General features: G+C 27.7%; 2 protein-coding genes across 2 annotated transcripts in view; one reads left to right on the top strand and one right to left on the bottom strand.

Moving 5' to 3' along the window:
- eIF2Bgamma (eukaryotic translation initiation factor 2B subunit gamma) overlaps positions 1–26,011 on the bottom strand; it is a 49,922-nt gene extending 23,911 nt beyond the window's left edge. The window contains exons 1-3 of the mRNA XM_075360966.1: positions 25,722–26,011; positions 24,506–24,681; positions 482–650 (exon numbers count right to left, since the gene is read on the bottom strand). Coding sequence (XP_075217081.1) covers positions 482–650; positions 24,506–24,681; positions 25,722–25,881 — 505 coding nt within the window. The 5' untranslated portion in view covers positions 25,882–26,011. The remainder of the gene's footprint in view (positions 1–481; positions 651–24,505; positions 24,682–25,721) is intronic.
- On the top strand, positions 10,239–16,462 carry LOC142322183 (putative protein MSS51 homolog, mitochondrial). Its single transcript, XM_075360965.1, has 2 exons — positions 10,239–10,578; positions 14,657–16,462. Exon 2 carries the CDS (start codon positions 14,657–14,659, stop codon positions 16,274–16,276), a length of 1,620 nt encoding a protein of 539 aa, XP_075217080.1. The 5' UTR covers positions 10,239–10,578; the 3' UTR covers positions 16,277–16,462.
- Positions 26,012–26,307: the final 296 nt, after the last annotated feature.

Here is a 26,307-nt window from a genome sequence, read left to right as displayed (position 1 = left end):
GTTACTTCGCTTTAATTTTGTTTAAAATGAAAATAAATAAATAAATAAAAAATATTCCTATAAATTAAATGAAAACAATAAAATTAAAATAAATATGGAAGTTAGTTTTCCACAGCTTACTTATAAAAAATGCTTCATATTGTAATGGGGAAACTGTGTTTATAGAATACATAATTGTTCTACGTTTTACACAAGTAATTTGGTATGGTAGAATAACATTATTTTTACATTTATAACATTATTTTACCAGTATACTTTCACAAAAAATGCTTTATATATAGTTCGGCAAAATTCATTACATTGAAAACATGGCAGTCAATATTAAAATTAAAAATAACTATTATTGGCAAAACATTATTAAATTCAGGTGAAGATTTTAGTATTGTTTTTTTATAAAAAACATAATGCAAAGCCATATAATCTATGTAAACAATAGATACTAGTATAAAAAAAAAACAAAGAAAAATATCATATATCTCACCATGTTTTTTATCAGTTTTAGTACTGCCTGGAGCAGGTGATGTATATTTTGGACTTCCAGATGCAAAAAACAAAGCACTGAGTGCTGCGTTGTGTTGCCTAAATATTTTTATGACACCGGTTAAGTTAATGTCACTAATAAGATCACAACTGACCACTAAAACATCATGCTGAAACAGTGAAATTAATTTCAGAATTTTATTAGAGTTCAAATTATTAAAAGAAATATAAAATAACCAATAATAAAGTAACAATAATGCAACAAATTAACACAAACTATTTTACAATAAATGGCATTCGGTATGTGGATTTTGAAGGTCTCTACGGATAGCAGAGAGTAACAACCACCAGCATAAGTAAGGAATCTGATGTATCTGCTCCTTGCAAAACGCTGAATAGGGGTGAGTTTAGTTAAAAAAAAATCACTTATCCTAAACTAATTCATCTCAGCTTTGTATTTTACATCTATTGCAATGGTGAATAAATAGCAATGACTTGATACAGTCAACAGCTTTAAGTCCTCAAGAAGCTTCTTAAGGTCTTTCCCCTTAAAAAAAATAAATATATACTGACAGAAAGTTAAAATTCCTTTTCAAGTAATAAAATATTAAGGAAAAATGGGATTATAGTGATGTAGTTTATAATACATTAATTGAAATTTTACAATAAATTTAACAGATTAATAGGAACATTTTTTGTAATATTGCTTTCTTATATAACATTGCATAAGTGCCTGTTTTCACAGGAAGAAATTCATTTTGACATAACTTTCAAAATAAATTTTAATTTAAAATTTCATTGTTTTTACATATAGTTTGCTTGAGCCACTTACTACTCCCCACTTTTTGTGATCTGTTGGCTGATTTATATTGAAAGCTTTATATTTTTTTAAAATATCATACATAAAGTTTTCATTATCGTTAAATAAACTAATCTAGAGATGTATTTAAAAGAAATGGAAGATTTCAAGCAGTTGAAGAAATATCTGTGGAATGAATCCCACAAAGATCTAACCAGCACCATAATATCAGAAATAAAATATTTATGCTCTACATATTCTAAAAAGATGATTGACATTTATGTCTGTACATAGTGGAGATGGAAATACACTAGAAACAGTGTAGGTATTAAAAGTGATTATAGTGGTGATACACTAGGCTGCTGTACACAGAATTGTGAGACTGCATATAAATAGAGCACCTTTGTGTTATCCATAAATTGTGGAATATCTAAGGCAGTATAAATATATATACATCAGTATCAACACCAGTCCCTAAGGTATTCACCTCACACATTTTCCCTCTTCCCCAAGACCAATTTGCATAAATGTGTGATTTGGCAACTCGCTATCTCTACCTTTTCAAATGTCAATCCTTTTTTTTAAATAAATGAATATACATATATAGTGTAGTATTTAGAGTATTGATATTTGATGGAGACTGCATGTATACTAGTACAAGATGTATAGTAATAATTACAGAATGCTGTCCAAATGAAAATTAAACAAATTTCTGGCCTTAACATATTTTGAAAACAATTCCAATGCGGTCAAAAATAAGGAAAATGTAGATCAAATAACTATGTTTAAATTATGTATGCTTACAAATTTGTAGGCAAATAAATCTGACAATGACCTTTTCCTTCCACCAACTGACAAAGAGTTATTTTCAGCCTTAATCTTATGCATAAATTTTCTTATCTTAAGAAAAATAATAAAAATGCATTCTACAATGATATAAAACTGTACAAGAAGTACAAAGTTCATCAAGTTATTGGGTATCAAAAACATGGGTTTTCTTAAATTAGTTCAACTGTAAAACAAAATTGTAATTTTTTTCTAATTTACTCTTAACCTCTGTGGGGCTAAAGCTATGTTTACCCTTATAATTAGATATTAAGTAAAACAAAATAAGCATTATAAAAAACTAATAAAACATTAAGTTTATTACAGAAAGTATGGGCTTTCTTCAAAATTATTTTCAATAGAAATATTTCAAATGGTATTTTTTATTATGTTATAATATTTTTTTGTAACCTAGTAACAAAAAAAGAAGTAAAACTTCACAGTTCCTAACATTTTTGATTATCCCTCCCAATCTTTCAACTGGGATTCACATTGGATGATTTGTGGTTCAGGCTGTATACCTCCAGAGGAAAAGCTATTTCTGTTGCAGTTTATTTAAAATCTGTTCGATACAAAATCATCAGTAACAAGATGACTCCAACAAGGGTGAAATTCAATGACCACAACTCAGGAATTGTGCTAGCCTCCATGGCGCGAGTGGTAGCATCTCAGCCTTTCATCCGGAGATTCCGGGTTCGAATCCCAGTCAGGCATGGCATTTTCACACATGCTACAAATCATTCATCTCATCCTCTGAAGCAATACTAGTCCTGGAGGTTAAAGAAGATAAAAAAACAAAAAATAACTAAGGAATTGTGGGATGAGTTGCTTCCTGGATACTCTGGGCAGGATTTTCCGTCCCACACTGTAATTTCTCACGTTCTTTTTCATCAATCAACCTTTCCCCAATCACAAATCCATCATGGTATTTTTAAATATAAAAGTTTTACACTGCTAGGCTCATGCTGAAGATATCAGGACGTGTAGGACCAACATGTGCTTTGTTGTGGAACGGACTGATCAAGGACTTTGTTTCCTTTGAGAAGCTGCATATTAAGCCTAATAATAACTGCTTATAAAATAAAGCAGGGTATCATAATTTTTCCTTGTGCAATTTTTAATAAATAATAGAATAAATATCCTTAACTACCACAGAAACTACCATACCAAATTTCATGATTCTAGATCAAACTGTTCAGACAAGCAAAGCACACATACAGCATTTTATAACCGAGATTTTTTTATTTTTCATATTGGGGGAATGGTAAATTTTGACAAACACAAAAATTAACGAGTTAGTTTTTAATGAAAGCACTGATGCTTTCACCAAAGTAAAAAAAAACAAATTAAGTTAGTACATATACAAAAAATTATAACAATTACATATACATTTATAATTATTACAAAAAATTTATTTCATATCTTTAACATAATTTAGGAAAAATATAAATTTCTGTAATGCAAGTAAAATATTATGGTCATTAACAGATACCAATTACGTTTTCAGTTACGTATAACAGAATGTGTATTTGTTTACAATGATGCACATATCGGTAGAATGACCAGAGAGATCGACATGAATTCTTTTGGATATATAGAGTAATTTGGGAATTGATACAAACAGGCAGATAAAACCTAACTGTTATCATGTGAAGACAATTTTAAATACACTCCCAACAATTCTTTTTTGATATCGGAAAAATTCACCTGAAATTCTATGAAACTATAATCACACTTACATAAAAATGTCAGAGACATCAAATCCAATATTAAGATAACATCTTGAAAACATCAATCCCCTTTAAAATACTATCCATTAGATCAATGTTTCTCAACTACCAGTTTGTGAGATAATGCCACCGATCCCTGAACAAATTTGTCCACAAAAAAAATTCATATAACGGGAACATAAAATTTATATATTATAATTATTTACTAATTTTCTGTACACTGGCGAATTTTCTGTACTGGTGAATGATTAATTTATTGAATACATTGCATTCTTTGCACAATTGGCAACATTAAACTATCCCATGACACATGAAGTGTAGTAGCGGAAGATATTAAAATAACGTCGCACTAAAGAGTGCGGTTTTGGTGGAACCTTTGTTTCATGACAGCTATGTGAATGTTCAATTTACTGAAAACTCTACATTTACAATTAATTACATTCTTTACGTTATGCAGTCTACACTATTAGTGTTATGGTAAAGTAGTTTACTTTAAATCATTGCAAAAATACAATTTTTATTCCTCTTAAAATGAGTAAAAAAAGGCAAGGAACTTTATATAATTTTTCCCGCCCTGAAAGTTCTACTCCAGGAAATGGAAATATAGAAAAATCAAATGAAATAGAAAATTCACCACACAAGAAAAATAAATTTGCTTTCACAGGACCTACAACGAGTTCTTGAAATATGGTTTTATACTTTGGTCAGATACAATATACATCCTATGTGCATAATGTAAAGAAGTTAAGAATAATGATACCATGAAACTATCCAAAATGTTGCAACATTTAAAATCAAGATATCCCAAACTGGAACAGAAATCATTGGAGTACTTTGAACAACAGAAAGAAGAATTTAATCTCCAAAAGAAAAAATTTTAATTAAAGATAATTAAAGATTTAGATCATGAAAAGTTCCAAAATTTTTGATTGATTGAATTCGTTCATTAATAACCATTCCTTAAACTGGAAAACTGTACTGGTCTGTACACTGACAGAGCAGCAGATATGACAGGGAAACATTGTGGAGTAACAAAAAGGATTCAAGAAATCACTTTTCGTGACATATTACTAACACACTACATAATACATTGCCAGAACTTAGCAGCCAGAAACATGTCACCTGAATTAAATGATGTTCTCCTGGAATGGAGAAAAATTGTTAATTTCATAAAGAAAAGTGATCTTAACTCTCAATTATTTGCCATTCTTTGTCAAGAGGTTATGAATTAAGGACTTAATGAATTAAGGACAGAAGTGGATATGTTTCTGGTAGAAGAACAGTTTCTGTTACAAACTGATTTTGTAATGTGTATTGGATTGCAAAACTGGCATATTTAATTGACATATTTTTTTACATAGACTTAAATTTAAGTTTGCAGGGAAGTATGACAATTACATTTAATTTATTTAACAAAAATGATGGATTTAAGAAAAAATTAAATTTAGGTTAAAAAAAACTGAAGAAAAAATCCTAAAGTATTTAATTCTTATTTCGATTTTATTACTATATAAAATGAATTAATAATTGATAATTTGAATGTAGTAATAAGTCAATATTTACAGTCATTATATGATGGACTTGAAAAATATTTCCCTACAAACATAAACTTGCAGGAGATGAATTTAAGGATACCTAATCCTTTTATTGAGAATAATTGCAATACATAAATTTAAGTAACGAAGATCAAGAACGTCCCTTGGAAATGAGTTCAGACATAACATTAAAAGAACAAATTTTCAATTATGAATTTCATTAAATTTTGCAATAAAAAATAAATATCCAAATTTACATAACAAAGCCATGAAACTACATCCCTTTGCAACCACATATTTGAGTAAAGCTGGATTCTCATCTATGACACTTTAAAACGAAAACAAGAAATCATTTATCAATAAAGTCATCTCTTTGATTAGGTTTAAGTAATTTACAACCCAACACTGTGAAACAATTGTGCAAAATGAGCAGCAAAAAATTTCTTACTAACTTTCATTATTTACAATTAGTTTGTAATATGATTTGTTTGCAGTTAACAACCTATTACTTATTAACAACCTATTGTTATAAACAACCTATATTTATTTTCTGATTTTCATTTATAAATTGTTTTGTTGTTTATAGATACAAATGATATTAATTAATACTATGTATATATAAATTTAATTACTAATAAAATCATAAGTATTTTTTTTTGCTAGTCAAAAAATCTAAGCTGAGGGTCTGCTGTCCCTATATATTTTTCTGTAATTTTATTGGCCTACCATAAAAAAAAGGTTGAGAAACACTGCATTTGATGATATGCACTTGTTCCAAGAGTTTTCTCACTGTTAAAACATTTTTTTATATTCTTCTAAACTAATGCTGTTAATTGCCTTAAGCGATTTATTATTAACCTCTTCTATGTCCTGAAAACACTTTCCTTTTAGATTTTTCTTCATTCTTAGGAATAAGAAGAAGTTGCAGGGGCCTGGGTTGAGTGAGTAAGGTGGTGAGAATCCATTCTCATGCCATTTTTTGTCAAAAACTGGTTGATTTTCAATGCTGTGTGGGTAGGCGGCGTGTTGTCATGATGAAGCAGCCATCCTGCGATCATCAAAATTCAGGTTGATTTTTCTCCCTGCCTCATGCAATCGCTTCACAACACTTGCAAAGGGTAATGTTGGTTCAGTGTGATGCCCTGAGGAACAAATTCAATATGAATTACTCCATTGATATCGAAAAAACAAATCATCATGGACTTCACATTTGATTTAACTTGCCATGCTTTTTTTTGGTATGGGTGATTAAACTGTCTTCCACTGGCTGGACTGCTGTTTTTTTTTTTTTAAGTTGTAACACCAAGATTCATCCCCTGTTATGTGACTTTGGTGAAAAATCCAGGTCAATTTGTGCCTGTTCTTTCAATTTCTGGCACACTCTCAGGCAGTTCTCCCTCTGGGAATTGGAAAGCAATTGTAGAACAAACTTTGCTGCGACAAGTCTCATGTTCAAATATTCAGTTAGGAATCTTTGGCATTAACTCCAGGAAATTCCAGTTATTTCCTCAAATTCATTGACTGTTCTGCGATGATTAAACATGATGGCATCGTGCACTTTTTGAACATTTTTATCCGTTCTGGATATTCTGGACCTGAAGGGTTCATCTTCAAGTGAAGTTTGGCTTCTTCTGAACCAAGCAAACTACTTGTAAATTCTTGCCAGCCTAGAGCTTGCTTCCTGAAGCATTGAAACTCTTTCTGGGGCTGTTTTCTTTAACAGGAAACAGAATTTGATCTTGGGGCTTTGCTCCTTAAATTTTGCCATCCCAAAATCAACGGGAGTGTTGGGAGAGGCTTAATAAAACAATCAGTCTGTCCTATGCAATGTTTCTCATGATCACTACAAATAACAAGTGATAAAAAGATTATCATATTAAGATAAATCAGGTTAAGTGATTTAACAACTAATTCAATTAAATAAATTTATCAACTAAATTAAAATACAATCCGTTTAATATTGTTATATTTACTGTCAGTAATTCTGTAATTAAAAACTCATCAGTATTTTAATTTGACCTCATTTACAATGAAATATTAAACATTTTACAATTCTAATCAAACAGGTTTTAATCCAAAGGTAATAGTTTTTAAGTTGCTTAATTTCTCCTCTTTTTGGCACTTAACTCATGCTAATTTTTTAAGACTTGACAGTTGGAAAGTGACCAAAGTTGGAAATCGACCAACAGAAGCTAGTACACAAACAAACCAAACACACAACACAATTAATTACATGTGGATGTACACATACAGAACATGTGTTCACCCTATCTCTATGTCTATAAATATGGCAATATGCCTAACATTAGTTAGTAAAAAATGATAAATATTAATATAAAGACTTAAACAAATGACTGACAGTTAATGAAACACTTTGACAAAACAACTATTTAAATTATACAAAGTTAGCCTTATTTTAATGGTTATTGAAAATATGTATTAACTTTGTAAAATACAACTAAAAATGATGGGTGGAAACAATGTTTCATGATTTTTACACCTTTAATTAGTAAATTTAAAAAAATATACTAAAACAAAATGGCAATATTACAAATAAACGGAAGATATTTTATTGTAGAGATTATGTGTTCTTGGCTACCACAACAACATGTGCAGTTAATAAACTATACCAACATCAAAAGACTATTGTATTGCCAAACTGAACAGAAAGAAAAATTAATGTATACAATGTAAACTGTCACATAACAATTAGATTTACTAACCATATCTGAATGGATGCACCTGAACTCAACTTGTGAATGAACTATATAAAAATGCTTAACTATAATAATAACATTGTTAAAATTTAATTATAAAAATACAAACAGTGATTAAAATATAGAAAGACTGTTTTCATAAGACTGTAGTGACCAACTTTTCAATGAATTTTTTACAAGTATAAAAGCAAAAGCAGATGAGTACACTTGCAAAAAAAAAATTATCCAATAAAATTTCAATATATTTTTTTCTCAGTGAATATGACAAAATATTCTTTTTACAACTGTAATGTCTATTTTCTTTGTTTTAATTGCTGTAGTTGAGATTTTGTTTTTAAAATTTTTCATTTTACTTAAATTGATTTTAGTTGCATTAATGAGGGTGGTAAAGCTCTTAGTCTAATTATCTTATAAAAAAATTATTATTGGATTGTTAATAACGGTTTTGGATCTAAGGAGGTGAGTTTTCCATTTAAAATATTAATGCAGCACATAATTATATACACCAGATATTTTACAAATCAGGATTTCCCTTAATCAATCACAGCTTTGTCTAAATATAATCTTGTAGTTGTGAGCTCTGATATCCTCCACAAAGGATTACATGTCACAGTTTTGTATTACCTTGTTTTCTTCCCAATCAATCCATGGAAATGATGCTCAAATCATAAAATTCTGCTGAAAAATGTTAAATTTTAATCAAATTACGTTAAGAATCTCTCTAACTCAATCGGTTCAGTACTTTCATAATCAGACTTCAAGAAATAAAAACTGTAATTTCTACTGTTTTTGCATAGAGCAGGCAATGGTTAATTTTCATGATAGCAATTGATCCAATGACAAGTATTCAGAAATGTTTATGTAACATTAATTTTAAATAAATTTTGATGCATCATCAGTTTTAGTACAAGTGAATTAATTTGTCGGCCACCATTTTGGATTTTATCAAATTAATTCTGGATCTAAGGAAGTGGTATACATTAAATTGACTTTTGATTAAGTCAACTAGATTAGATTTTAAAGGTGACAACAGATTATTTATAGAGTGCCAGAATAATAAAACTTTCCTAGGCTTCACTATAATAATATAACAATTTAAATAACTGCCTTCTTACTTTTTTAAAGTAAATATCTTTCATATGTTACTGAATTTCTAGAATATTTTTAATTTTAGTCCATTAAAAGTAATTTCTCAATAGCTGGATTCATAGAACATAAAGTTCATAATAAATAATACTTAATATTTTTAAATAAACATTTTATTTAATTGTTAAAATTTAATTTAATTTTTTTTCCAGTATAATTTTTTTCTGGTTATGATGAAGAAATTAATATACATCTGATGGGATTTATACTAACCAGTTTCATCTGAATTGACATGGAGAAAAACCATTATGAGATATATACAAAACCGTTCTTTAATTCTGTTACTATTGTTACAGGCCGATTTAAAGTGAATAATTTTTATTTCTAGTATACACTAAAAATTTTCTTCGACTATTTCATTCATATCAATAATTAATCATACTCAAATGCAGAACATATCTTCTCAACAGAAACTCTTTTAAGGAGTATTGAGAGGAGGATGAATTTCATCCTAAAAATTCTCAAATGTATAGATAACAAATTCTTGAAATAGTGGTTAGATTGAAAACCATATCACTCAAAAAAAAAATTATAAAGAAATCTAAATGACTTCAATATTTTTCAACTTTATAGAGAGAAAGTAAAAAGTAAAATTTTACTCATAAAATTGCCAAAGGTTAAAATTTAATTTTTTAATTTTACCGTTATATAAAATTTTGTATTAAATTTTAATACAAAATTTTGTATTAAATTTTAATACAAAATTTTAAAAATAAATAATAAATGATGTTATGTGACCACTGTTTCTAAATTGACACAAAGCAAGATTAGACAGATGCGCAGACAAAACATGCCCAGATAAAGCTAAAATAGAATAATGCCTATTTATAGTGAGTAGAATATCTGGCACTAAAGGCCTGAAAAAATTCTTCAACAACAAATTGGCAAAGTAAATGATCTAATACGAGATAAGGTTTTGGCAACAGAACTACAGAGTACTACGATATCCTTTTGATGAACACTTACAACTCTTAATCCCCCTCTCCATTCTCACACACTCTTTTAAGATAACGCATATACTGATTCCCTTTACTTTTTCATTTAACTATTTCCCCCACCCTACAACAAATTATACTAACACTTGTGGCAATTCTTATAACTTGCTCACTAAAATGGAAGTATTACCAAAAAGGTACCAGAATCACAATCAATACGTAAAGAATAAAAAATGTTTGTAACATTTATAAATATAAAGTAAATTAAATAAAAAGTTAAGCTTAAAAATCATAATTAACAAATATCAATTAAATTATTTTATTCATCAGTGAACCAAACATAATTTTATTTTTGTGTACTACAAGAGTTTCAATAATAAAATATCAGGAAAACCTACAAAGTTATAACAGGTAAAAAGTGTTAAGATATTATATTATATTTAAATAAGGAAGAATGGCTTAGGTTTGAAAAAAACAAAAAATTCCTCACAGTTTTTATACACCTGCAAATCAAGATCAGTATGACTAAGCTTGTAAAAAAATTATAAATCAAATAAAGAGGAAAAAAATACTTGCTTAAATTTTCAAATCTACATAACTGGGTTCTCAAAAATTACGAATAATTTAGTTTAATTATTTTATAAAATTATGCAATTAAGTTAGCATTGTTTTTAGACTGGGAAGGGACACATCCACAAAAAAAAAAGAAAGAAAATTGTAAAGAGATTATAATTAAAGCCTATTAGGATGTGGTGAAGAAAATGAAAAATAATTTACTTAATAATGTATAAACAAATAAATATTTATTTAAAAAAGTAATAATAATAATGAGATTTACTATTTAAAGAGAAAATTAAAAAATATCTGCCAGAATAGAACTTGTCTTTCTGTACAAGAGGGCGGTGGGCTGAGATCTGCTGAAACAAATTTTTTTCAAACCACTATTTGTTGTTGCATTCTAAATAATAAAAAAACAAAAAACATTCTGGTTTATGTGGTGAAAACAGTAACTTAATTAAAAATGAATTAAGATTTCAATTCTATTTTACTTTATCACAAACTTTCAGATAAACTTCTCCAGATCATTTCTAGAGAAAACAAATTCCATAACAGAGAGCCAAAGCTCCACAAACCTTAATTGTCATGTGATTTAATTATACAAAGTGTAATTAAAAAAATCATACAATATATTTTGTGATTTTCTCTTTTTTTTAATAGAATAGTTTATTTTTTGACAGAATTAGAAGCTTTAATTACGATACAGTAAACAACAGATTGTCCTCTAGTCTAAATATAAATAAATATTATAATACTTTTTAATGCTAATTTTGATAATGGTTTAGGTTTTTGGTATGACCAAATCCAATTGAGTAATGAACATTAAAAAAACTCACAAACCAATGGTTTTGGATTCAGACCTTTAATCTTTTTAATCCATCAAACCCAGGCAAAATGGTTTTTACTTGAAAGACTTTTCCAATTACAGTTTATATGTGAGAAGGTAATATACATGTTTCTCAGACATAAAATATTAGTATAAATATATTATATTAAAAAAAAAAGATTAATTGAATTGCAAACACAGTATTTATTTATTCACTAATTTTATTAAAACAAGAGGATAATCTCAATAAACTTCTTTTTTTTAAATTTAAGTTGATGTTACTTATTGATGTAATTGTATAGATAAGAAAAATAAAAATATAATAATATCAAATCCATCTAATAAAAAACTGTGTAAAAATTAAACATAGTCAATATTCAAGTTTAGCAGCAGCTTGATTTTACTTTCTTGACAAGTTTTTTAAAACAGACCAAAGAATAAAATGTGGTCCAGTTTAGTAAAGTAGTTTTATTTTGAACTATTTATATTACATAAATATTAAAAAAATTCCTATTTAGGGCAAAATCTTTAATTTAAAAAAAAAAAAAAAAAAAAAAAAATTATAAGCTATGCACTAAAAATTAACATAATTTTATTCAAATGAAGGAAACCATTCTCATCACAAACGAGTTTTACTGAATATTATTGATAATAACATTAATTATCAAGAACTGTCACTGAACTAGATGATCTGAAATTTCACCCAAATTTCAGATCTAAAGCAAAAGCTTTAGTTCAAAGCTAATTAATAACATCAAGCATTGGGTCCACAGTGACAACAAAAGGAAGTTTTGGTTTCTCTTCTTATTACATAATCAATTCACTTAAATTAAACATTTTATTAAAATAATTTTAAAATATTTTAATATGCATCTGAACATTTGACAGTTACTGCCCGTGATGTAGGGATAATAATAGAGATCAAATAAGTTTTTACTGGGACTTGTTTATTTAAATTATTTAAATAATAAAACACAATATTTATATAATAAATACAATAATTTAAAAATGATATAAGCAAATAGAGATAGTATATAATAAAATTAAACATGTAATAGGCTATACAGAATCAACAGATCAGTAACTTAATCGTTTATTACAATTTCTTAGGAAAAATATTGATATACGATAATCATACTGGTGTGCTCATTCGAATCTTTAGATTCAAAATCATAATATCCTTTCATCGTCTAGTGAAACTATTACATTAAGCTGGTTAAAAAGATGCTATCAGCAAAGATAAGGGTAACTTTTGATAGCTATTTTGATGTTAAATGGTTAATAGTATTTGGAAATACAGATAAGGCAGGAAATGTTTATAGCAAATAATAAAAAACTATGGAAAATTTATCAGAAAAATACCATACCATTTATTTTCATTAATCATGTTATCAAGTTTTTGACAATGACACCATCAACATGTTCTGATAATGACCAACATCAAAACGTTATAAGTTTTATCACAAGGAATAATACCCAAATGTTTAAAAAATATAATAAATAAAATGACCAACAGCAACAGAAGAAGAAAAGACATATCTTTCTTTTTAAATATATGATATAATATTATCAATCTTTTTAATATATGAATTTGATATTACTCTTTCATACCAAAAAAAAAAGAAGGCGAATATTAAATAAATTAATCAGAGATATTTGAATTTGATTAAAGTTGAGCAAAACATGTTGTTACAGCCAAAAATTAACGTTAGCAAAATAATCATTAGCAGAACTATTTTTCTCTTTTGTAAAGGTTTCTGACATAACAATTTATTAAAATTTTGTAATTTCTTTAAACAGAGAAAAATCAAACCAAATAGATTGTGTTTTGAACTGAAAAGTAATGAGTCATAATGTCTTTACTTTTCATCTATGAAAAGACAAAAAAAAATCTTTTATAATTACTTTCTAATGCTTACGTTACTCATAAAGTTGATTATTCCATCAGTTACTAAACAAATAGTTTAGGGATAGAAGACCATGTGATTTCTCTCAATAAAGTATATAACAGTATGGGAAAAAATTAGTTCTTTTCACTGCAACATTTTATTCTGTCATTACAAAATAAAAATGTTTAAAAATAAACTTTTATCTTTTTAATAGTGTAAACAAGTTCATACAGAAACAGTCCACAGAAAAAATATAAACTAACACATCTCACTTGGATATTATACACCATAAAAATAGAGATAATGTACAAAATACAGATATGAGTGCATAAGAACAGAGGATGAGCGCTATACTATAAGAATAGTTTATACATCATTGAAGTGAATTCAATCAGTGCAGATGTGTCTACGCATTTAACGCATAAACAAATATTCTACAAAATGTTTATTCATTTAGTTCATACAGAAAACTTATTGTTTTAAATAAATATCTAACAATAAATAACTATTTATCAACTTTAGAATCTTGAAGTATTAGTTTGGTACACTGCTATAAAAGTTTTAATGACTAAAGATATGTCTGAACTACTATTGAAAGTAACTATGATTAAAATCAATTGAAAAATCATTTTAATATTTTTAAATCATAATATATTTATAAAAATAATTACAGCCCTTAAATATTTTTTTTACAACTAAAAAAAATACAATAAAACAATTAGTCATTTTTTCAAAACTTCTTAAATAAAAAAATGTAAATTGACTAATTATTTTAATTCATTTCAGTTAACAAACAGAAATAGTAATATTTTAAATGGTTAAAACATAGAGTTAGTGAAAAACTCATGAAACATCTAATCTGGAAAAATAATTTTGATGAGTTCTGTCAATCTACAATGTGTTTTATGAATAAGGAAGTTAAAATTTTTCTTCACATCAAGTTATCAGTTACCTAAAAAAAGATTGTAACTATTTATTCCATTTTACAACAGTTTTAGATTAACTTTCTTTATCAAATCTACCGATTAATGGAAGAGATTAATCATAACTTTCAATTATCGCTTATAAAAAAATAAAGTCTCTATTTTTTTTTTTACTGTTAAAGCAAGATATTGGATTAAAAGCTATTGTATGTGTATTTTATAAACATTCTTTTATTATACTTCATACTAATGAAAACTGTTTAATTAATAAACTAACCTGTTTCTTTCTGCAGATGGGGCGAAAGAACAAAAAATCAAACAAAAACAAACTAATAACAAATTCTACAACCAGCAAGGTTAATGACCAAGAAAAGCAAGAAGATGCTAGTGCAAAAACAATAAATAGAAATAATATAGAAGAAAGTAATTCAGATAATCAAAATGAATTTAAACAATCAAATAATCTGACTGAAAATGACCTGAAATCATATACAAGAAAAAAAATGAATTACAGTAATACAGAGTATGTAGAAAATAAATCAGGAATAATTAATGAATTTGATTTGGAGTTATTATTAACTGAACTGAAATTAAAAAAAGTTAATAAAATCATTAAACAAGAAAACAATATTTTAAAAAATTATAGAGATTATTATTTAAACTATTTATGTCAAGTATGTAAACAATCTGTCAATAGTGAAGAAGAATGTAAAAAATGTAGAATGATATCATATTGTTCAACAGAACACAGAAGAGGTCACTGGCCAGTACATGCAGACATATGTGAAGCTATTCAAGTTAAATGTAAATTGATGGGTAAAACTCACATATTAGAGAATGTAAATGACTATTCTGATGCTGAACAATTTAAAAGTTATTGTTACAATTTAATGTTGGAATGTCAAAAGAGAGTTAAAAGAAAGTTAGATGAATGGGAGGTAGAATTATTTTTATATCCAAATGTATGTGAAAAATGTTACAAATGGAACAAGGAAGAATTAACTTCCTGTAGAGGATGTCACCAAAAAAGCTTTTGCAAACCAGAACATCAACACCCGAATCATAAAAATTATTGTAATTCATTAATCACATACAGAAAAATAATACAACATCATTATAACTACGGTTCTATATTAACATATTTTCCAGAAACATATATGGATAAAGAAGACCCTTATTGCTTAAAAGGGGATATAAATGAAATCTTAAAAAAAAGTAAAAAAGAATTAAAAGAACTAGAATACATACAACTTACAGAAAGTGCAACAGAACCGTTAACTGCAGCATATTCTGTGAAGTTATTCAATCAAATAAACAACAGATGTGTAAAAGAAAGTATTACTTTACACATTATTGGAGCAGAAGCTTACTTCGAACTGAATTTACTAGAAAAATGGGAAATATTTTTCTTACACTATTTTCCTGATATTAAAACAATTAACTTAATTTTTATTGGTCCAGAACTAAACATAAATAAAGAGGAATCAAAAACATTAAAAATTATTGAATTGTGTGATAAGTGTAAAAATCAAAAGAGAAAAATTTGTTATCAGTTTTTTGACAAAACATTATATCACCATTACACACAATTGACAGATTATTTAAAACCAGATTTAATTTGTGCATTTAACCCAGGTTTATATCGTGAAACTGGTTTTGGTGAAGAAGATACTTGGCCAGCAACAATAAAAGCGATGTTTAAAATAGAAAATATACCAATATTAGTTACTGCATATACATCAATAGAAATATTGAAAGATTTAAAACGAATTAAGGATATTCAAAGATGTGAGATTATAAAAATGCCCTGTCAGAATCCATTTTCAAGTCTTAAACCAAATTTAAATTTTGTCAGTTATGAAGATATTCCAGTAATCTTCAAAAATTATTATCTCACTCTACTAAAAAAATAATAATTTTAGATGCTTAGTAATGTTCATAGAACATTTCTTAATTTATAGAGTGCTCAATTATTACCTACTTGCTTTAAAACCAAAGCCTTCATCACTTATATTGTTATATGATTAATTATTATTATTAAAATCATTAAACAAGTAACATTTCTTTTATAACTTAAGTATATTAATATAAACCTAAGTATATTATATAAAAATTTTCTTTTCTTTATGAGGACAATATGATGAAATTAATCTCAATGGTTGATGAATTTCATGAAATGTTTGTTTTTATTCATACTTGTTCAAACATCATTTTTAATACTATATATTACTTGTGAAATGTATTATACTTATGAATATCAGCAGGAAAAATTGACACTTTTATAAAATAATAAAAATTCTGGCTACACACATATATTATTTGAGTGTACATTAGATGTATAATCTAATTCGTAATGATGTATACTCTTATCTGTTATATAATCTTATCTATAGTGTACGTATCTTATCTTGTATGTATCTTATAATGTATGTATGTATCTCAGTAATACAATCATAGTCTTGATAAGGCCAAAAGCATCCAACAGTTTAGAAAAAGAGTAGGGATTTTTATTATTTTATAAACATTACTTAATAATCATCTTAAAACTGCATTCACTCATGGAGGAGAATTTAATAATAAAACTGATTATTAATTTTAAATATTTTTTATTCTAATGGCCACTAAAGTTATTTATAATTTGTAATAAATCAAGAATGATAACATTTTCGCTCATTTGGTTAAAAATAAAATAAATTATAAACATAATAATGTATAAAAATTACATTCACAAATTGTAACAAATCTCATGATTATTTTATTTTATACATTTTATTATTATTTTAACAAATAATTACTTTTTAAATCAAAGAAAATAGTAGATTTTTATTTCGGGGACTGTTTTCTATTTTTGGACTTACATTTTTATAGTGTTTAATAACAATCTTCTGTTACAAACATAAACCCAAGATTTGAATGACACAAATGCCTATTTTCTTTCAACCTTGTTACACAGGAGATACAACTTCATATAATAATACAGAAATCTGTACAATGAATGCAATATACAGTAAAAACTTCATCTGCATATGTACATCTATATATGATACATCTCCATATGCAAAACTGATAAGGTTCTTTAAGGAAGCTGTGTTTTAAAACTTACATGAACCTACATTAACATGATATGATGAGTACAGATAACTTCTTGTGAGTACAATAGTTAGATGTAATACAATAATTAGATACGGTGAGTACAATAATTATCTTTGCAATTACAACTTATCTACTATGAAAGAGTGAGTTTCGATGTAATACAAGTACCTGAAAGCAATAAATCAACACTGTTGCCAGGGCTACAAAACTCAGTCCAATATGGGTACAATATATCCTCTCGTAACTAAAACCCAACATTATTGTTCCTATTCATAACTTGCTGGTTGCAAGTTGTCTTTTGCAGAGTAATGCTAAAGTAAAAAATACTAACTTTTAATTACATTTTCCCGTTACCATTGTACTTTGGTCACTGGGTTCAATCAAAGGCACTACTCAGGACTGTATTAGACATATATATATATATATATATATATATAAAATTTACATGTTGTTCTGAGAAATATTCGCTGAACTTCAGGAACTGATTCATGGCACCAGAATGAGCAAAAAGGTACATATAGTAAGTACACATAAGTCCTATTTTGCTTTGTTTTCTTTCTGGATGCCATTCTGAGATTTTTAATAAAAAATTTATTTCTCAGGAACAGGTAAACCTACTTTAATTAAATTTGGAAATCTGTGACTAGTGTATTATTGTAGAAAATAAAAAATTTTGAAAATGTCACCTTCAGAAATTTCAAAATGGTGGTCATCTTAATTTTTTAATCTTAAATATCTTTGTAATTATTTGTTTGATTAAATTTTTATTTTTATAAAATTTATTAAGCATTTTATTTTGAACAAAATGACACCTCATTCGTAAAAATCTGTTGTCAATCAAGTTATTGCAGACAATTAATCTGGCAGTATGCTTGTGCACCGTAATACAAGCTGTAATTTTTTACCAGTTTTTTTCCTCCACTAAATGTAATAAAAAATATTAATAATAATGTTAAATTAATAATAATAAAAATTAACAAGACACTAGTCTAAAATTTGCAAATTTAATTTATGTATGTTTATCTGTTCCTGAGAAATAATATTTTTGTTAAAAATCATAAAATTGCATCCAAAAGGTAAACAAAACAAAATAGGACTTATGTCAATATGAACATTTTTGTTCATTTTGGTGACCTGAATTGGTTTTTTAAATTCGAAGTTTCCTGAATTGAATTAGACTATATCTGAAATACTAATTATAAAAGAGAAATTATAACTTCAAATATTCAGTTTAGAAAACTAATTTCTTCTCTTCTTTATGCTGTGGATAGTTACTTGGATATGTGTGGAAGGAGCAACCAGCCAGTCTCACCAATAGGTTACATTCCCATGTCAGTAGCAGAATGTTCGAGGTACCATTGTCTGTTGCGCAATGAATTAAAATTGAATTTCTTGCCAACAATGGTGTCAAATCCTCTGAAATTTTGACTCGACTCCAGGCAGGGGTTGGAGATGATATTATAGCCAAAAAATTTTGAAGCAGCCATGATGCGTTGGAGAACGAAAGTCATGAATGTCATTTGTGGACCAGTGTCAATGATGTCAACATTCAGGCCATTTCTGACCTTTTGGAAGGTGACCGCTGCATAACTGTTGCTGAAATAGCATTAGAGTTGGGCATAAGCATTAGGGATGTGTATATAATGTTGTCAGACATCTTGGATATAGCAAAGTGTCTGCGAGGTTGGTTCATCTTCTCACTGAGGCAAAGAGAAATGTTCAGTGGTTTCTAAACCGCTTTGAGGAAAAAGGAGAGGCATTTTTGGACTGTATTGTAACCTGTGATGAAACGTGGATTCACCACTACACCCCAAAAAACAAGAGAACAAGTATGGCATGAGGAAAAGTGGGGAAGAGTACCCATCAAGGCCAAGAAATGCTTGTCAGCTGGAAAAGTTCTGTCAACTGTGTTTTAGAACTCAAAACACAGATTGATTTTCACAGATTGATTGCTGATTGATTTCTTACATGAATGAAGGATGGTAAATGCAGCATAGAACTGCCAGTTGTTGGATTATGTCACAACTGCTTATGTAACAAACAATGCTGGTAACTGATCTGTAAAATATTCAACCTCATGACAATGCAAAGCTGCATACAACAGCTCAGACTCACAATAAACTCGCTAAAATTCATTGGACCTCTTGAACACCCACTGTACTGTCCAGTCTTGTTACCTTCTGATTCCACATGTTTGGTTTGCTGAAAGAAGCTTTAAGAGGGGGGAAAGATACAAAATCAATACCGCAGTTGAGAATTATGTGCACAATTGGTTGTTGGAGCAGCCATTTTGTTCATTTGATGAGGGGATCAGGATGTTACCTATCTGGTGGAGAAAATGTACTTCTGTTGAAGTAAACTATGTAGAAAATTAATGTGATTTATTTGTAATTTTATTTAATATTAATAAAGCAATGTAAACTTAAATGGTAACTATCTAAGGAAAAAGGGATGGAAGATAAGAAAGAGAGTGCGTAGAGGAAGGAGAGGATCAATTCATAGAAGGGCTGCCTTTGATTGTCTTCCCCAGGAGCTGAAAGTCATATTAGTGATAGTAATTTTTGTCTTCTTGACAAACCATGAAAATGTCATTGTTTATAAATCATGCATGTAATTAAAGTAAGGCTTAAAATGAATGCAAGACTGTTTAGTAATTGGAATATTAGTAGCGGTCACAATATTCTCAATAAAGATCTGTGCATACATTGTGTTTTCAGTATGATAAAAAGATAAAAAAAAATTTCCAAAGCAGATTATAATCACAGCAAATGAAGTAAGACAAGGAAAATTCCGTTTTTTAGTCGCAAAACTGATAGCAGAAAAAACTAACTTAAGTTTAGAAAGAATATTAAGAAAATTAAAATTAACCTTAACAATTTTTAATTAATCTAACTGATTATATCAGACAAAGCTTTAGGGTATTTATTAAAAGAAAAGATTATAGTTTGTAAACTACCATTCAATATTACAATCACTTTATTTACAGAGGATGCCTCACAAAGAGGATTCTTAAAAAATGTTTTGAGCCTATTACACGGGCATTGCTATATAAATTACTATTATCATGATTTACTTTCATCTTTTCATTTTGAATTAACCATCTCCTAGTGCAATATAACTATAAAAAAAAAATAGGTATATGAAAATTCCATCATTTCAAACAATATTTCATCTCTACAATTCCCAAATTCATATGACAATATAGTGAATGATAAAACAAATATAATAATATTGAAAAACAAATAAAACCTTTAGTTGTTCAATAAATAAAATAAGATGTAATAAAAATAATCATCAGATTTTATTTCCTGAAAAAAATACAATTAGGACCAAATTCCGAGGGATATCTTCCACAGGATGCTTCTGGATAGGTGAAAATAAATTTATTTCTTTTAGCTGAACTAAACAGGGTTAAAAATCTGCTCTTATTTTAGATCAATTGAAAGGCTAATCCTCAAAATACACTAAAAAGCTTTTATGCACAGTGGAAAGTTCAATTTGAAGAAGTTTATTCCAGGTGGAATAATCAAACTACAGTATAAAATAATCAACTACAGTTTTAAACATTTCAGGTTAAAGCATTCTGGAGAACCTGAACCAGTCTAATCCTAAATGGAGAACAAAATAACCAGTTTTAGAAGACCATAAAATAATAATTCTGGCAGTTCAAGAGATCAGAGTTAAGACAGCGACAAAGATTTTCGACACACAATATTTAATAGAAAGCTTATTTTTAAAAAATGCTCACTTTAGAAACTGTATTCATCATTCATAAATATTATTTGAATTTGACTGTTGATATTAAATCCCCCTCAATGTTAACCTTCAAGTCCAAACATAAAACCTACTTTTTTATAAACTATCATGTAAAAATCATGTAACCAACAACAAACCACAATTAGACACAAAAAAATCTGAAAAAGGTATACGAATTCTACTTCTAGAATAAAAAATCACCAAATTGTAAATTCAAAACTTAAATTATAACTTCAAAATTATTTAGGAGATTTCAATACGCAAACTGAAAGGGAAAAGAAATTCAATAACAACTAGAAAAAATCCGCAACTATTGAACTTTTCAACCTGAAATTAATGTCAACCTATTTAAAAAAATTATCAAGAAACAGAAAACCTGAACAGGCCTGAATTCAAATTTTGTAAAATTTAACATAATCATGTAACAATTTCTAAAGAAAATTTTAAAGAAATAAAGGATGTAAAGTCCAAAGAAATGCAAATTTGAAATCTGAAATTGTTTCATTGCATTAAATTGCAGAAATTTAATCATAGTTTCAAAAATCAAAGTAACATTTTTGGACTAAAACAAAATGAAAAACCTGGATTCAAAATTCTAAATACAACATTGCTGTAATCAAACTGAATAAAGAAATCTTTGAAAAATATAAAATCTGTAAATTGGTCTGAATTAGAAAAACACATAAAAATTGCCACATAAGAGAACCATAGGATTAGGAAAAAGACAAAACATAATTGGTGAAAAATTATGAAGTGTTAATTAAAAGATCCATGAAATGGAATCTCCCAAAAAAAATAAAAAAATTTAAAGAATTTAGTAAACAAAGACAAGAAACTTCCAAAATTTTCAAAAATGTCAAAGGAATTGTGAAAGAATATCCAGAAAAATTAAAAAAGGATTTCTCTAGACATTAATTTAGACATTTCTACTATAATTTTAAATAAAAACTGATTCCAGAAATCAAATTATGAATTGCAGAGATTTACCAAATTTTCAAATCAAAATTTTAAGGATACAAACACCCAAATCTCTGCTTCAGAAAAGAAAATGTTAAATTAGAATTAAGTAACAGAAAGAATTGCAAAATTGTAACTGATAATAAAACTCGTAAACTGCAAAAAACCTAAGAGATTAACTTTTGAGCCCAGCAAAAAGCAAATCCCAAATTCAGAACCTCCATTCAAAAATAATCTTAAAGAAACAGCTAAATACTTAAAAAATAAGTTTCTGAAGAAGATTCAATAGCTGCAGTTTCTAGCAAGATCAAAGTTAACTGATAATTTGTTCTTTTTCTAAAAATCTGGGAAGGAAGAAAAATTCACAAGTTTGAAAACTGCTGTAATTCACCAATTACATAAAAAGGAAAATAAAAGGTTGCCAATAATTATAGAGGAATTTCCCTTTTGCCAATCCCTTTAAAATTTTATACAAAATTCTACTTAATGGAATACAAGTAACTCAAGATCAAAATTTGGGAAAATATCAATGTGGATTTAGAAAAATACATCCTGCAGGGAACAAATTTCAATCTGAAAATTATAATTAGACAGAAAGCAACATAAAATATTCAGGAAGAATTGTCTAATAAAAAAATGATGATTCACAAAAAAATCAGGAAAATAGAAAAAAGTGTATAGAATAACTAAAGGGATCTACAACAAAAACATAAAGCTACAATAAAATTAAGATATTATAACAAAGTAATTAAATATGAAATTGTGTACACATTGTAATGTTTAAGCCTAATGGGTAAAAAAGAAAAAAAACAACTAGAAAAAAGAGAAATTCCAGTTTTAAGAAAAAGTTTAGGATCCACAAAAGATACCGAAACCGATACCAAAAATAATTTCAAAATGTTAATGTAATCAAAAGAATTTTTGATTCAATAAGAAAGGATAGATTAATAATACTTATGGGAATTCTTCAAGGATTGACAAAGAAAATATTCAAATTATTTAGAAACAGAAAAAACTGAATTAACTTGATTCTCAGAAGTCAGCAAAGAGTTGAGAAAAAAAAGTGATTTGAAGAGAAAATCTGATCTATGGAAATTTTTAGAAAAAAATTCATAAACTGGAAGGTTTTCAAACCAAAAACAAAAAACCACAAATTAATATCCAGACGTTGAAGAAAGAAAGAAAGAGCACAGCTTTTACATGATAAAGGAATGATGGAAAAAGAAAGAATAATAGAAAAGAGGTGAAATAAAAATTGAAACAATCTATAGTGGCCAAGTCGAAAACAAAATCATCAAACACCAATTAATGAGATTTATAATCAACATACTCAAAGAAAAAAAAAGTTATGAAATAAAACCTGTCTATCAATTAAAAATTTGATTATCTGATTGTTACAAATAGTATCTCATTGCATGATGTAGAATACTAGATTTTTTTTAGTTAAAGATCTTAAATAAAGACACCGAACAAATGAATGATAATTTAAGTATAAAAATTAATTAACTATATTTTTGTTCAAGTTCATCCAGATGTAAAAATTATCTACAACTTTAAAATTTCATTAACAACTTCTGATATTTTTTTATTATTAATCGTAACATTTTTTTTTTACAATCAGAGGTTAATAATTATTAATAAATCAATATATTTAAATTAAAAAAAATAAAAGTAAAAAACCAGATGAAGTTGATTTGAACCGATGTGCCTTACCCTTCTAAGATCCAAATATTTCATTAATTACAATATCACTTTGCTAAAACTCTGAAACTGATGAAAATAAGTACCATGACATATTGTTGAAAAGCTGTCCATGAGGGTTTATTATTGTTGTAAAGAAAAAGTAAAGTTTTGGGCTTTTTTGGACACTTTTGGTTCAGTTGATTGCAATCAAAAAGGGACACAACTAGATGTTACAATAGTCCTAAATCCAAAATTTCAACATTCTATGGCTAATCGTTCTTGAATTATGTGAGATACATATGTTCGTACGTATGTATAGATGTAACGCCGAAACCTGTCAAAATGGATTCAGGGATGGTCAAAATAGATATTTCTATTGAAATCTGAAAACTGAAATTTTTCATGATCACAATACTTCCTTTACTTCATACAAGGAAGTAAAATAATTACAAATTGAACCAAATTTAATTAAGATAACATTCTTCCATTTTTCCAACGATTTTGGTTACAAAAATAGCACCCAAGATGGTCACCAAAATAACTGAAAGTAATAATACAAGGTGTCTTAAAACATTAATAATAGTTTTACTAAAAACAATTTTAATAATTATTATATATAATAGAGAAAAACATGTTGGATGTTATAAAAATACCTTAATTTTATTCAATTCATACAGATGACGCAAGGAGTCAGCAGTGCCCCAATCTTCATTGGATGGTATGCCAACAAATTCTATTTTTATTAATAATTTATTAACACCATGTGCATGTTGTTCTAAAGCACTCTGTACTTCATTTCTTACTGATTCTGATACAACAACAATTGCTTCTGCAAAAATAAAAAAAAACATTAATGTTAAAATTCATGTTATTGATAAAACATTTGTAACTTAATGAATATTTGACTAATGTATTAACTACAAGTGTTTATAATATACAGTAAATGCAGACAAAATTGACATGCTTGTTAGACAAAGGAGTGGGACTTGGTACAAGGCAAAGTAAATGGAAAGTTAAGAATGTACTTCCTGCAGTTGTTACTGGATCTGCTATTGGGTGCCACCTCTGACAATGGGGTATATGCTTGCCAACTATGATTGGAGGTACTGGAGAAATAAAATACCCACAGTAGACAAAACCCAGTGAATCAGTCAATGGCTTTGAAGGCAGATGAGAAAGAAATTCCCAATGGCAGAGATAATGGAAGAGCCTAGAGGCTGGGTCTCCAAATGAAACATAGAGTGAGTCTAGGAGCCTTTAGGTATTCTGTATTCTGTATTCTGCCACCTGTATTCTAACAAGCATTGCTAGCACTTTTAAAAGAACTATTTTCTTACTCACAATCTTCAAGCAGAAAATCAGTATAGGATTACTGGCAAAAACAGTAACGGTAAATGTAAATATAAGAGACTGGGGACAGTGGATAAATTAAAATTATTCTGAATGTATGTGAGTTGGGAATCAAAGAAGGAAAGTTAGTTGAAATATTGAAAAGAAAGAAGTTGATATCACTGTGGTTACTGAAATAAAGAAAAAGATTTCAGGACACTAAAGAATGTGGAGATTATACTTCAATTTAGAGTAGTGCAACTACAGTAGAATAGCTTATTGTGGAATAAGAAGAAGAAGAAGAAGTGGGCATGGATAAGGGACCTGCCTTAGAGCAGATAACCGTATGATGATGATATGATATTACCATTTTTAAGGTTAGTTATTTAAAAATATTTGTAGTTGTTATATCTATGTTTAAAAATGATTCAATTTTATTATGGAGTAAACAACAGAATATACAAAATAAGACAATTTTAAACAGTATAAATAAATTTTAAAAATTACTTAATGAAAATATTAAGCTGATCATAAACGTACCTAGAAACTTGGATCTTTCCAACAATTGTAAAGGATACCATAACAACGGCAAATTACCAACTGGAAGTAAACATTTAGGTTTTTCAGCAGTTAGTTCTGTCATCCTTGATCCTTTTCCCCCTGCCATAACGATAGCTTGAAATTCTTGACAATTCGTCATTTCGGTAATTAATGCACGTTGATATATAAAAATAAATTACAAACAAGAATAAAGGTTCGTTTTGCTCGAAATTAAAGAGGTTATGTTATCCCTGACATAACCTGGACGTAACCTTACGTTTAAAAATGTAGTCAATGTGATACATTATCGAGATATCAAAAACTCAAAATACGATGGCTAAAGTCTCGAAATCGACTCACTATCGAATATACAAATTTTTATCGAATTTTGTATCTCAGGAATGGTACTCGTTAGGAATATATAATAATTTATTTTGTAGAATCGATAGCTAGCGCGGATCAATTAAAACAGCAATTATTGTAATATTGAAATGAAATGTAGAAAATCATTACTTACTCAATCTGGGGGTAATTTTAGAGTTAGATGTCATATTCAAATAAAATGGTACTTTTTTCCACTTATAAG

This window comes from Lycorma delicatula, chromosome 3 (assembly GCF_047948215.1).
Source record: "Lycorma delicatula isolate Av1 chromosome 3, ASM4794821v1, whole genome shotgun sequence".
In the NCBI taxonomy this organism is placed as follows: Eukaryota; Metazoa; Arthropoda; class Insecta; order Hemiptera; family Fulgoridae; genus Lycorma; species Lycorma delicatula.
The sequence above is the reverse complement of the archived record's forward strand: the minus strand, read 5'-3'. Positions and strand labels throughout refer to the sequence as shown.

Bases quoted from the DNA above. Each gene is read 5' to 3' on its own strand.
- LOC142322183 (XM_075360965.1), top strand. From the start codon at position 14,657: ATGGGGCGAAAGAACAAAAAATCAAACAAAAACAAACTAATAACAAAT.